The sequence below is a fragment of the Microtus oregoni genome, unplaced genomic scaffold (genome assembly GCF_018167655.1).
Source record: "Microtus oregoni isolate MIOR12 unplaced genomic scaffold, Mior012 000080F_ref0000499, whole genome shotgun sequence".
Taxonomy (NCBI): domain Eukaryota; kingdom Metazoa; phylum Chordata; class Mammalia; order Rodentia; family Cricetidae; genus Microtus; species Microtus oregoni.
This window is the reverse complement of record NW_024544538.1, coordinates 5,011,425-5,024,840: the sequence shown is the minus strand read 5'-3', so window position 1 is coordinate 5,024,840 and position 13,416 is coordinate 5,011,425. Positions and strand designations below refer to the sequence as shown.

The 13,416-nt window shown below is 44.2% G+C and overlaps 1 protein-coding gene and 1 non-coding gene across 2 annotated transcripts; one reads left to right on the top strand and one right to left on the bottom strand.

The window, feature by feature from the left end:
• Positions 1-581: 581 nt before the first annotated feature.
• LOC121441715 lies at positions 582-856 on the bottom strand. Its single transcript, XR_005973495.1, has one exon.
• Positions 857-4,496: 3,640 nt separating this feature from the next.
• Positions 4,497-9,174, top strand: LOC121441665 (developmental pluripotency-associated protein 4-like). Its single transcript, XM_041642868.1, has 2 exons — positions 4,497-4,511; positions 8,617-9,174. The coding sequence occupies exons 1-2, from the start codon at positions 4,497-4,499 to the stop codon at positions 9,172-9,174; spliced, it is 573 nt and encodes a 190-aa protein (XP_041498802.1).
• The last annotated feature ends 4,242 nt before the right edge of the window (positions 9,175-13,416 follow it).

Sequence of the window (13,416 nt, the reverse complement as noted above, 5' to 3'; positions counted from 1 at the left end):
GGCTGAACACTTAATGACAGAACAGGATTCCTATTTAACCAGACTCTTAGCACCCTCCCACCCCCATGGACACTTGAGCCATGGCACAGAAAATAAAATTCCAGAAGAGCCCTTTCATCATGCAAATATATATTTCAGGCAGTGTCTTTCCCCAGGTAGATGTGTTCAAGGTCTTGACATAGAGCAAGCACTTGCTATTGGCTGAATGAACAAAACCTCAGTGCTTTCAAACTGCTGAAGGATAGTGGTTAGATCTGTGAATCTAATTTACTAAGTACTGCTGATTGAAAATTCTGACTTTGTAGATGATCAAATCGCAAAGGGTTGCATTAGAGGAACAAGTAAGCTGAATTGAATTGAATATTTATTTATTCGGCAAAATAAAAAGATTTTAATTTGGGGTTCATCATTAGAAAAGGAGCAAGTTGGGCAGTGTCCCCATCTGTCTTCCTAGTTTCCTGGGACGTTTCCCACCGAGTGAGGATTTCGTAGGCTCCATTGCTCGCTTGTGTGGACTTTCTGATTTTACATTTGCTCTCAGGTGCAAACAGTTCACTTCCTGCAATGTTAGCCTCTCACGGTTTTGTAGCAGTCAATAGTGTCCATCAGAAACCACTCTGCCTGCTAAACAATATCCTGACTGCAAAGCTTCTCTGACTATTGGTGGATCGATAATGACACAGCACAGCTGTTATCTCCATGGCAACAGTACTCAGGACCCATCAGAGGAAAACCGCACATGGAACCACTGGCTCTCAAGCAGGCGTGCCTCAGCTTCCTCTAGAGCATGATTTTCCCACAAATCTGGTGTGCTGTAGGCTACCACCAACCCAATGTGAATCCAACACTACAGATAAAACCTAATATTTAAAACGGAATATAAATAGAGAAACAGGTACTGACTTTTTGTGTGACCAAGTTGTTTCTTATTAGGGTAGGGTACACGTTGGTGATCTTGAAACTGGTGAATAAGCTGTGTTGGGATTGAACAAATAAGTAACTTGATGATAAGTGTCAGCTGGTTTTCAATGCTGGAGGAAGAGGTTTCAGATAAGCAAGGAGAGGGTACTACAGTAATTCGTGTGCCAAAGAACTCTAATAGAAATGGTCAGATATGTTGGGCGGTGGTGGCACACACATGCCTTTAATCTCAGCACTCAGGAGGCACAGGCAGGCAGATCTCTGTGAGTTCAAGGTCAGCCTTGTCTACAAGAGCTAGTTCCAGGACAGGATCGAAAGCAACAGCAAAACCCTGTCTTGAAAAACCAAAAGAAAGAAAGAAAAAAAATGGTCAGATATAGTTATATATGTGCATTGATATGTGTATATACACATATTAGTGTATATATATATATATAGTGCACCAAATAACTCTAATAGAAAAGGTCAGAAATATTTACATGTGTGCATTAATGTGCATATATACTCAGATTAGTTTTAAAATACAGGTTAGTGTGCATATACACAGATTAGTGGACACTTATCTTTGCCATGCCCACTTTGATAGCCTAAGAGACACACATGCTGGGCCTGGAGAGATGGCTCAGTGGTTAAGAGCATTGCCTGCTCTTCCAAAGGTCCTGAGTTCAATTTCCGGCAACCACGTGGTGGCTCACAACCATCTGTAATGATGTCTGGTGCCCTCTTCTGGCCTACAGTCATACATGCAGACAGAATATTATATACATAATAAATAAATATTAAAAAAGAGACACACATGCTATCTTGATACCTAGCACACTCTTTTAAATTTTATATTTTAACTTACTTTTGATGTGTACATGTGTTGCCTGCATCTATGTCTGGGTACCATGGCCATGCAGTGCCCATAGCAGCCAGTAGAATGTGTTATATGTCCTGAGGCTGGAGTTATAGACTGTTGTGAACTGTCATCTGGGTCCTAGGGACCAAATCAGATCCTCTTGAAGAGCCGTAAGCATTCTTAACTTCTGGGTCATCACTCTGGCTCCAAACAAGACTTCTTAACGACTGTGCACACGTCTGACTGTCGCAACCATCTAATCTTCCAAGACAGATCGTAGGTCATTGTGTCTTAAGGATCAAGATTGAAACAGCATTTAATATGATTAAACAAGGCTTGTCCTGGGCAAGGTAGTGTGCAACTTCCATCCTGGCACTTACAAGGAAAACGTAGGCAGGTCTCAGTGAATTCAAGGTTAGCTTAATCTACGTAGTTCTGGGCCGCTACAGGCTACATAGTGAGGCTTTGTCTCAAGAAAACAAATAAGCAGAGAACCAAAAACAAGACTCATAAATTTTCTTTCCTTTCAACTCTTTCAAAGGGAAACCTGTTTTTTTTTTTTTTTTTTTTTTTTTTTTTTTTTTTTTTTTTTAGGGTTAGTCGACCAATGGAATCGAATAGAAGACCCTGACATTAACCCACAAACCTATGAACACCTGATCTTCGATAAAGGAGCTAAAAGTATACAATGGAAAAAAGAGAGCATCTTCAACAAATGGTGCTGGCAAAACTGGATGTCAATCTGTAGAAGAATGAAAATAGATCCATATCTATCACCATGCACAAAACTCAACTCCAAATGGATTAAAGACCTCAATATCAGTCCGAACACACTGAACCTGATAGAAGAGAAAGTGGGAAGTACTCTACAGCACATGGGCACAGGAGACCACTTCCTATGTATAACCCCAGCAGCACAGACACTAAGGGCATCATTGAATAAATGGGACTTCCTGAGGCTGAGAAGCTTCTGTAAAGCAAAGGACACTGTCACTAAGACAAAAAGACAACCCACTGAATGGGAGAAGATCTTCACCAACCCTGCAACTGACAAAGGTTTGATCTCCAAAATATATAAAGAACTCAAGAAACTAGACCGTAAAAGGCTAATCAACCCAATTATAAAATGGGGCACTGATCTGAACAGAGAATTCTCAACAGAAGAACTTCAAATGGCCAAAAGACACTTAAGGTCATGCTCAACTTCCTTAGCGATCAGGGAAATGCAAATCAAGACAACTTTAAGATACCACCTTACACCTGTCAGAATGGCTAAAATAAAAAACACCAATGATAGCCTTTGCTGGAGAGGTTGTGGAGAAAGGGGTACACTCACCCATTGCTGGTGGGAATGCAAACTTGTGCAACCACTCTGGAAAGCAGTGTTTCGGTTTCTCAGGAAATTCGGGATCAACCTACCCCTGGATCCAGCAATACCACTCTTGGGAATGTACCCAAGAGAGGCCCTATCATACAACAAAAGTATATGCTCAACTATGTTCATGGCAGCATTGTTTGTAATAGCCAGAACCTGGAAACAACCTAGATGCCCTTCAACGGAAGAATGGATGAAGAAAGTATGGAATATATACATATTAGAGTATTACTCAGCAGTAAAAAACAAGGACTTCTTGAATTTTGCATACAAATGGATGGAAATAGAAAACACTATCCTGAGTGAGGTAAGCCAGACCCAAAAAGAGGAACATGGGATGTACTCACTCATATTTGGTTTCTAGCCATAAATAAAGGACATTGAGCCTATAATTCATGTTCCTAGAGAAGATAAATAAGGTGAATCCAAAGACAAACACATAGGCATCCTCAGGAATATTAACCTTCATCAGGCGATGAAAGGAGACAGAGACAGAGACCCACACGGGAGCACTGGACAGAAATCTCAAGGTCCAAATCAGGAGCAGAAGGAGACGGAGCACGAGCAAGGAACTCAGGACCACGAGGGATGCACCCACACACTAAGACAATGGGGATGTTCTATTGGGATCTCACCAAGGCCAGCTGGCCTACGTCTGAAAAAGCATGGGATAAATCCGGACTAGCTGAACATAGCGGACAATGAGGAATACTGAGAATTCAAGAACAATGGCAGTGGGTTTTTGATCCTACTGCACGTACTGGCTTTGTGGGAGCCTAGGCAGTTTGGGTGCTCACCTTACGAGACCTCGATGGAGGTGGGCAGTCCTTGGGCTTCCCACAGGTCAGGGAACCCTGATTGCTCTTCGAGCAGATGAGGTGGGGGGGACTTGATCGGGGGAGGGGGAGGGAAATGGGAAGCGGTTGTGGGGACGAGGCAGAAATCCTTAATAAATAAATAAATTTAAAAATGGCTTGAGCTTTCTGGGGCCACTCGAGTGTGAAAAAAAAAAAAAAAGAAAGATGTCACACAAGAGATTCATGAATGTAACAATTGTTATGTGATTTAGGGAGTGTTAATTCCAAATTTGTTCTTATAAAATCTATTGGAGGGGATTGCATTTTGTAGGTTTTTCACGTTTTAAAGATGTCTTTTAAAATTTTATTTAAGATTTAAATGTATTTGTGTTTACATGTTAGTGTGTGCAGGTGCCCCCAGGGCCAGAACAGAGGTGGCATACCGTACGCTGGAGCTGGGGTCATAGGTAGTTGTGAGCCACTCACTGTGGGTGCTGGGAATCCAACCCACTCTTAACCATGAGCCCACCTGGAAGCTTCTCACAAGCTTTATTTCACAGCAATGACCACTAACAAGGTAAGTGTGAAAATGAAAGCATCAAAAAGCTGGAGAAAAATAGGAATGGAGAACAAGCTGCCTTACTGTTACTATTCTACAGTATTAGAACTCAGGTCCTGTTCTTACTCGTGTGTGAGGCCTGCTTTCCACTGAGTCCCATATATTTGATTTCACAGAATGCAGCTGGTTGTGCTCCCGAGTTCAATCAAATTTTGGAAACTCTAGATGGAACAGGTAGACTTCCAGACCCTTTCACTTGCATCGCTGATCTCCAGGGAGACTGAAGAGTACTGTAGGCAGGCCTTAGAACTTCAGAGCCCCAGGCAGAAAAGAGGAAAGAGGCAGCAATGGAGAATATTGCAGTGAATGGCTCCATCTAGTGGCCAAACTACTGTAGAACTCAGGATGATCAAGACTTTATTTTCTCTTTAAAAAAAAAAAAAGCTACAAATCAGGGCTTTCATTGCCAAAGCTCTGCTTTGCTGTATAGTTGTCTCAAAGCCAAATTGCTAATCTCCTCTTGCCAGAGTAGCAGCGAGTCCCACACTTGAAGATGGGAACTGTTCATCAGGTAGGTCGAGGCACAAACTGTTGGAAAACATCAACCCAGCCGTGAGTGTGTGTGTGTGTGATGTGGCACACGCCTTTAATCCCAGCACTCGGGAGGCAAAGGCTGGATCTCTGTGAGTTCGAGGCCAGCCTGGTCTACAAGAGCTAGTTCCAGGACAGGCTCCAAAGCTACAGAGAAACCCTGCCTCGAAAAACAACAACAACATCAACCCAATAGTTCATTTGGACCCCAAATTATATCTACAAGGTCCAGAAAATTGACAGTGCAGAAAATGGATGGCGAGGATTTTTACTCCATGTATGTTATTTTGGAGGTTCGTCAACAGGAAAAATGGAAAAGAAATGCTTGCCAACTTCGTAGAAATAAAAAGGGAAGTGGCCCTTAAACCCCTTCCAGTCCTTGAGATTGGGCAATGATTAAGTGACTCACTTCCGCTATGGCTTGGATCTTACCTTCGCTCCAAAGTCCCATGTGTTTAGAGTCCATGGTGGAGCTTTGTAAAAAACAAAACATAAAAAGATTTGTTTTTATGTATATGTGTATATTCCAGCACGAGTAGGTCCCCATGGAAGGCAGAAGGTGTCCGATTCCCTGGAACTGGAGTTGTGGTAGTTGGTGAGCCACCTGCTGTGGTGGTGGTGGTGGTGGGAACTAACCTCAGATCTGCAAGAGCAGTAAGCACTTAAAAAAATATTTCAAGACAGGATTTCTCTGTGTAGCCCTGACTGTCCTGGAACTCTCTGTAGACCAGGCTCGCCTTGAACTCAGAGATGCAAATGCCTCTACCTCCCGAGTGCTGGCATTAAAGGCGTATGCCACCGTGAGTCCTGGCAACAGCAGAAAGCACCCTTAAGCACTGAGCCATCTCTCCAGACCCTACGGTGGGACTTTTAAGAGGTGAGACCAGGTGGGAGAAACTTAAGTCACTGAGGGTATGCCCCTGAAGATGCTAACGGCCCCAGCCCTTTCTTCTGTACATTTTGCTCCATTCCCATGAGGTAAAAGGCTTCACTCTGCCACAGGATTCCTCCCACAGTAGCTGCCTCACCACAGGTCCAAAGTAGCAGGCCCAGTTATCAGGGACTGGAACTTCTATTTTTTTTTCCATTTTTTTTATTGAGAAAAGGAGAAAAAAAAAACAAGTTTCCACCTCCTCCCAGCCTCCCATTTCCCTCCCCCTCCTCCCACCCTTGTTCCCCTCCTCCTACCCTTCTCCCCCTCCTCCCACCCTTCTCCTCCTCCCCCCACTCCTCTCCCTCTCCCTCTGGACTGAAACTTCTAAAACTTGTGAGTAAAACACATTTTCTTTTTTAAAGTTGGTTGCCTCGGGTACTTGTTATAGTGTCCGGAAGTTGAGGGTCAGAACTTCCAAAGAGCTCTAACTGCATAGAAGAGAGAGAGGACAATTACCGACTACCTCAGCCAGGTGCTAAGTCATGTTGAGTGATGTGATATATTTACCTCCGTGGTCTTCTTTGCAGAAGTCCATAACCCTTAACTGCATCATGAGACCAAAGTGCGAGATACTCACAAAATAACCCAACCAGGTTGTGCTTGGTGGCAGGTGCCTTTATCCGATGAACCATCTTGCTGGCCCACGCAGCTTCTTAATTGTGGGGGAAAATATGATCTTAATGTATGTCAGGAGCCATTTTCCCAAAGATTATAGCAGGGCAGATGCCATTTTCCCAAAGATTATAGCAGGGACTATTGTCCTAAGGATGTTTGCGGGGAGCCCCACACCCAACGTCTCTTGAGAACTATTTGTTAGCGGAACCCGCACCACATTCCAACTATCTAGAGAATTGTTTGAGCTTGGAATCACAAAAGGAACGATTCGGCTTGCACAGAGAACACTAGGTGTGTCGACTTGTGACCTTTGCTGCCCCAGCAAGGTCCCTTCTTGCCCTTGCCACGCCTCTGCCCCCTTCCCAAGCCAAATTCCTCCTTCAAGGGCTACAGAAGCCACAACCATTTCACTAATAAAGAGAGACCTTGACAACAGAACTTTGCTTTGTCTCCATTTCTCCCTCCCCTCCCGCCCCGTCTTTTTCAAAGAGAGCCTCTTCGGGACCTTGGAACAACTGACCCGCTGGGCGGGTACAAACGTAAGCCTAACAGTAGGGGGAGCGGGTGTAGGTGGACACAGGTACGGTTTTCCACTTCTATGAAAATCTGAAATTTGACATTTTAAAAAACATGATGTCTATAAAGGCAACATGGCATCCAGGCTGGATCTTAGAACAGTGGAAAACTGGTAGAATCCAAATAGAATCTGACTTTTCCCTAGTAATGATGTATTGGTGGTGCTTCTTACTTCCGATTAACGCATTCTGGTGAGATGAGACAAACGCTAAGGGGAGTTGGGGAAGGAGTGGGCGAGAACTACTGTCTTTATTACAGATGTGTCTAATGAGCATCGTGGCGAATGCACATATCTATGCAGGAATGAATACCTCCGCAGAGAGTCACAGAGCAAAGGAAGACGTCCGGTCTCCTGCTCTACTCCGTGTAGAGCACCGAACCAGAACTAGGCCAGCAGCCAGCAAGCCCCATTGTTCTTCCTGTCCCCGCTCCCTAGGGAACTGGAGTTGTAGGTACCTATGTGGCCATGCTGGGCCTTTTCACGTGGGTTGTTGAATCTGAACTCAGGCTCTCGTGCTGCAGCAAGAAGTACTCTTACTAAGCCATCTCCCCGGTTCTATTATTTTATAATTTTATGATGCTGAAGATTATGCTGAGACTCCACACATGCTAGGTAAGCATGTCTCTAAGAATTCTCGACTTTTCACAACATTTCAATACATCGAAAGTGATTGTTGTTATTCTTTTTTTAAAAAATGCTGCAAGATCCCTGGTGGCAGTAGGCAGTAGAAACGCTGTAGGTCCCAAATGGTGGTGGCGGGCCATGTGGTGGCAGGCAGCGGGCCCTGGGAGCAGCCAGTTCCAGGCAGAGACGGCTGCTGGTCCCAGAACAGTGGTGGCGGGCTATGTGGCAGCAGGCAGTGGGCCCCAGGCAGAGACGGGTGCTGGTCCCCGAGCAATGGCTGGTTCCAGGCAGGGAGACACATGGCGGGCGGGCAGAAGACAGAGACATGGATAGACACAACATGCAGGGTGAGGTTGAATGTTTATTCAGGGAGTTATGGAGGGGGAAGGGTGAAGGGGGAGAGAGAGAGAGAGAGAGAGAGAGAGAGAGAGAGAGAGAGAGAGAGAGAGAGAGAGAGGAGGAGAAAGAGACAGAGAAGGGGGGGAAGCTGAGAAGTGGGGAGAGAGGCAGAAGCGAAGCTGCCTCTCTGAGAGGAAGATGGAAAAAGAGAGCGAGCTCAGGCCGGAAGCTGAAGATCGATCAGCCTGCCTCAGCAGATGGGGAGGGGAATGGGTGTGGCTTGTCTCTTAAAGGGACCAAAACCATAACAATTGTAAAATAAAAGAAACAAATGTAGTGCAGGTAGATGAATGTACCAAAAAATCTCCTTGGATCACTCTGGTAGCCCGCACGAGGGCACCTGGCTTGATTAGGACTTTGTGGTAAAGTCTTTCCTTTGATAGGAATCTTCTGCTGGAAACAAGGAGACTGAATTAGAGAACATTCCTGACACACCGAGAGAGGCCAGGGTGAAGATGCGTCAGAAAAAATTGAAGACGGAGACGGAGGAGGGACAAGAGTCTTGTCCTCAGGTGATAGTGCCTCTTGAAGTGGTCCCTGTACCCGAGGAGCAGATGCCCGCCCTTACTGAACCTCCTGTCCTCTATGAAGAGGTCAGCACAACGGTTGTGACCACAACCGCCTCTGAGGCAGTGTTGGCGTCTTGGTCGAGGATTGCAGCCAATGCTAACAAGAATGAGGCCCTGCAGTCCATTACAACATCTGAGACCTATGGGGAGCTGTGGAGTGTGGTCCAAGGGAGAAGCCTTCCAGCAGACTCAAGAGGATGGGTTCGGCTGCAGTTCCACACTGGACAAGCCGGGGTACCTGAGAAGAAGGGGAAAGTGATTGCCTTCTTCCTGCTGCCAGCCTGTACCTTTCCACCCACACACCTGGAGGACAACATGCTGTGCCCCGCGTGTGTTCACAAGAACAGCGTCCTAAATAAGACCCAAGGATAAAGGGAATCTCAGGTGTGAGTAGATGCTGTCATTACCTACTCCTTGGAGTGAGATACGGAACTGCAGCCAAGACTGAGACTGATGGGAATTCACATCTGTGCCCTTGAAGGTGCCCGGATCAGCCAGAAGCCATGAGGCCTTGTTTGTTATTTGTTGCTGTAGTCCTAGCAGCTTGGAAAAAGAGCCAGTGAAGCCACCAAAACGCAGCAGGTCCACCTCTTCCTTGTGAGGACTGCATACTCTTAAGTGACTATGCCTTTTATTGTTGTGTGAAAATAAGGTTTTGCTGGGGTGGGAACTGGCATCTCCAGATATAGTACTTGCTTGTACTGCCATGACCACAACGGGTCATAGGCAGTTCTCTGGTCCCCTGTAAAGATTTAGCTTATGACTGTAGCCTCTGCATGTCCCCTTTCCTGAGTTATAGTATGTTTGTTAGTGTGTAGTGCTTGGGTTTGTTTTCTATTGTTGCAATATTAAACCAAATCTGGTTTTTGGCAAAAAAAAAAAAAAAAAAAGAATATCCATTAGAACAGTGCAAATGTATTTCCTATGCACGTGGAAAAAAAGTGGCTGCAGTGAACAATAGAAACTAGATGACCCAAAACTAGAGAATAAAGCAAAACAAAAAGGGGCCAGCTTTCAGAAGTGATGTAAAGCCGGGCGGTGGTGGTGCACGCCTTTAATCCCAGCACTCGGGAGGCAGAGACAGGTGGATCTCTGTGAGTTCGAGGCCAGCCTGGTCTACAAGAGCTAGTTCCAGGATAGGCTCCAAAGCTAGATGGAACAGGTAGACTTCCAGACCCTTTCACTTGCATCGCTGATCTCCAGGGAGACTGAAGAGTACTGTAGGCAGGCCTTAGAACTTCAGAGCCCCAGGCAGAAAAGAGGAGAGGCAGCAATGGAGAATATTGCAGTGAATGGCTCCATCTAGTGGCCAAACTACTGTAGAACTCAGGATGATCAAGACTTTATTTTCTCTTAAAAAAAAAAAAAAGCTACAAATCAGGGCTTTCATTGCCAAAGCTCTGCTTTGCTGTATAGTTGTCTCAAAGCCAAATTGCTAATCTCCTCTTGCCAGAGTAGCAGCGAGTCCCACACTTGAAGATGGGAACTGTTCATCAGGTAGGTCGAGGCACAAACTGTTGGAAAACATCAACCCAGCCGTGAGTGTGTGTGTGTGATGTGGCGCACGCCTTTAATTCCAGCACTCGGGAGGCAAAGGCTGGATCTCTGTGAGTTCGAGGCCAGCCTGGTCTACAAGAGCTAGTTCCAGGATAGGCTCCAAGCTACAGAGAAACCCTGTCTTGGAAAAAAAAAAGTGATGTAAAGACAAAAGCAACTGGGAGATCTATTATCCACTGAGTTCTCTCAAAACAGAGATGTTGACGGCTTGGGTGATACTCCATTTTGGATGCTTTATATCATCCTTAGTGCTTTATATGAGATTAGCAAAGTTCAGCTTGATAACCTAGTGTCCCCCACAATTTACTAAGGGTAAAACACACAGGGATTGGAAGAACAGGCAACAGTCACAAGACAGTTGCAAGCTTCTCGTTTCTGCAGCCGTCTTCTCTCCGGACAGAGCTCGTCTGGCGCATGAATCTGCCTGTTCATTGTTTCCACTCAGCAGTTTTCTATACACAGTAGGTACTTAGTATACATTGTGTGATTAATGAGCAAAGTGGGAGGCCAGAAACTAGTGTGACCGGCAGAAATTTTCTTTTGAAAATTTTCTATGAAGTCAAGTGTAATCATTACACTCTATAGATAGATCAGAGGTTCAAGGTCATCATTTACTACATAGAGAGTCTGAATCCAGCCTAGGTTTGCTGGTCAGTGTTATGTCAACTTGACACAAGCTAAGGTCATCTGAGAGGCGGGAACCTCAATGAAGAAAATGCCTCCACAACATTGGGCTTTTAGGGCATTTTCTTAGTGATTGATGGGTGAAGGCCCAGCCCATTGTAGGTGGTGCCATCCTTGGGTTGGTGGTCCTGGGATCTATAAGAAAGCACGCTGAGCCGAAAGGAGCAAGTCAGTAAGCAGCGCCCCTTCGTGCCGTCTACATTAGCTCCTGCCTCCAGGTTCCTGCCCTGTTTAAGTTCCTGGCCTGACTTACTTTGATGATGCAGTGATATGAAAGTGTAAGACAAGTACACCCTTTCTCCCACAACTTGCTTTTTGGCAGTGGTGCTTCATTGTAGCAACAGAAACCCCAATTAGGAGAGTAAGCTACATAAGACCCTGTCTTAAAAAAAAAGCAGGCTAGAGAGATAGTTCAATATTTGGAGTGCTTGCCACACAAGCATGAAGACTGGAGTTTGGATCTTCTAAAATCGTAAATTGCTAAGTGGATGTAGTGGCCTGCCAGTAATACCAACCTCTGCAGGGTGAGACAAGGGATCCCCAGAGAAAGCTGGTTAGCAGGACTAGCCACAGGCTTTGGGTTTGATGTAGGAGATCCTGCCTCAAAGAATAAGGTGAAAGTAATAGAAGATGATTTTTTTAAGACAGGGTTTCTCTGTATAACAATAGCCCTGGCTGTTTTGGAACCCACTTTGTAGATGAGGCTGGCCTTGAACTCACAGAGATCCACCTGTTTCTGTCTCCCAAGTGATGGGATTAAAAGCATGTTCCACCATGCCTGGCAAAGATAATTCTTGATCAGCTTCAGGCCTTATGCGCACATGAACAGAGGTATATGCACACCCACACCACACAAATGCCCACACATGTCAAAACATGTACACACACACACATACACACACACATACACAAAGGAAAATATAAAAAAAGAACAAGGTAAAGATAAAACAACAAAAAGAAGACTAAATCTATGAGGAAACAATCTCAAACATGTTGCTATATTGAAGTGATTAAAAATATTTTAATAATTCGATTTTTCATTCCAACAAAGAGAGACATGATGTTAAGAAAAGAAATTGAGGGATGGACATGTAATACGAAGTAAACATTTCAAAGGATAAAAGTTACTGCCCAATTGTGTTATCTGAAGAGTAGTAGAAAATGGCATGTTATTTTGTGAAGTTTGCATCCTAGTTAAGGTGAACAGAATGAAGATGAAGACTCAATGCAGCTCTATAAAAGAGGCCTGAATGAAAGACTCAATCTGTTCGTGGTGGTTCTCAGCCTGCCACAGAACACAATGAGATTTTCATGAAAAAAACAGGGGAAATAGAGGAATAAAAGTACTTTCTTTCAAAAGTCAGATTTATTCTCTGCTTCTACTTGGTTTTCGCCTATCAAAATATTCTTTCTTTTTAAAGAAGATAATAGTTAAAATAAAAAGGGATTGGGGTTGGTCTTTTTTAAAAGTCCCATGTTAATTCTTGAAAAGCTCTTGTTGGCTGGGCGTGATGGTGCCCTCCTTTAATCCGAGCACTCAGGAGGCAGGTGCATCTCTTGTCAGTTCTAGGCAGCCTGGTGGACACCAGACAGGGGCACACAGTAAGGCACTAACTGAAAAGTAAAACAAAATGCATGATTGTGTACGTGTCCGTGAATCTATGCATTTAAAAAGTGTGTACAAAAATGTTTTGTTTGGTCTGGAAGGGGAATTGGAAAGAGCAATGAAAAATGCACATTTACTGAGTACACCCACTAGCTAGATCTCATGTTTCACACATATGCAATTTAATCACTGAATCTTTGTATTTTGCATTAGCTATTTCCATATTACATACAAGGTAAACCACAGTAACATCGGATAAATAACTTGGCCAAGGAATGGAAGTTTATCTGACTCTAGAATCTGCTCTTTCCTAAATCACATCACACAATAGAGAATTTCTAATACTCATTTTAGGGAGAATGGTGTTCAACTGATCTTCATATACATTGTTCTATTTAGGTTTTTTTTTTTTAGTAGTGGGATTGAACTGAGGGTCTTCCACATGCTAAGGAAGCACTTACTCATCGAATTATATCCACACTCTTATTTTTCATTTTAGTCAGGGTCAAAGTTTCCCAGACTGGAGTTGAACTAACTTGCTCTTTAGTTCAGACAAACCATGAACCTATGATCCTCCTGCCTGAGCTGTGATTATAGGTGTACACACCCTGCCTAGCTTCTTTGTATTTGATGCTTCCTTTGCAAATGCACCTTCTGACTTATAACTTCACAGTATTTACATAGCAATTGGAGGTGTCAGCATTATGTACTTAAGCAACTAGTTTAGCCTTTTCTCTAAGCAACTGTGTGACAGCTATCAGGAAGTA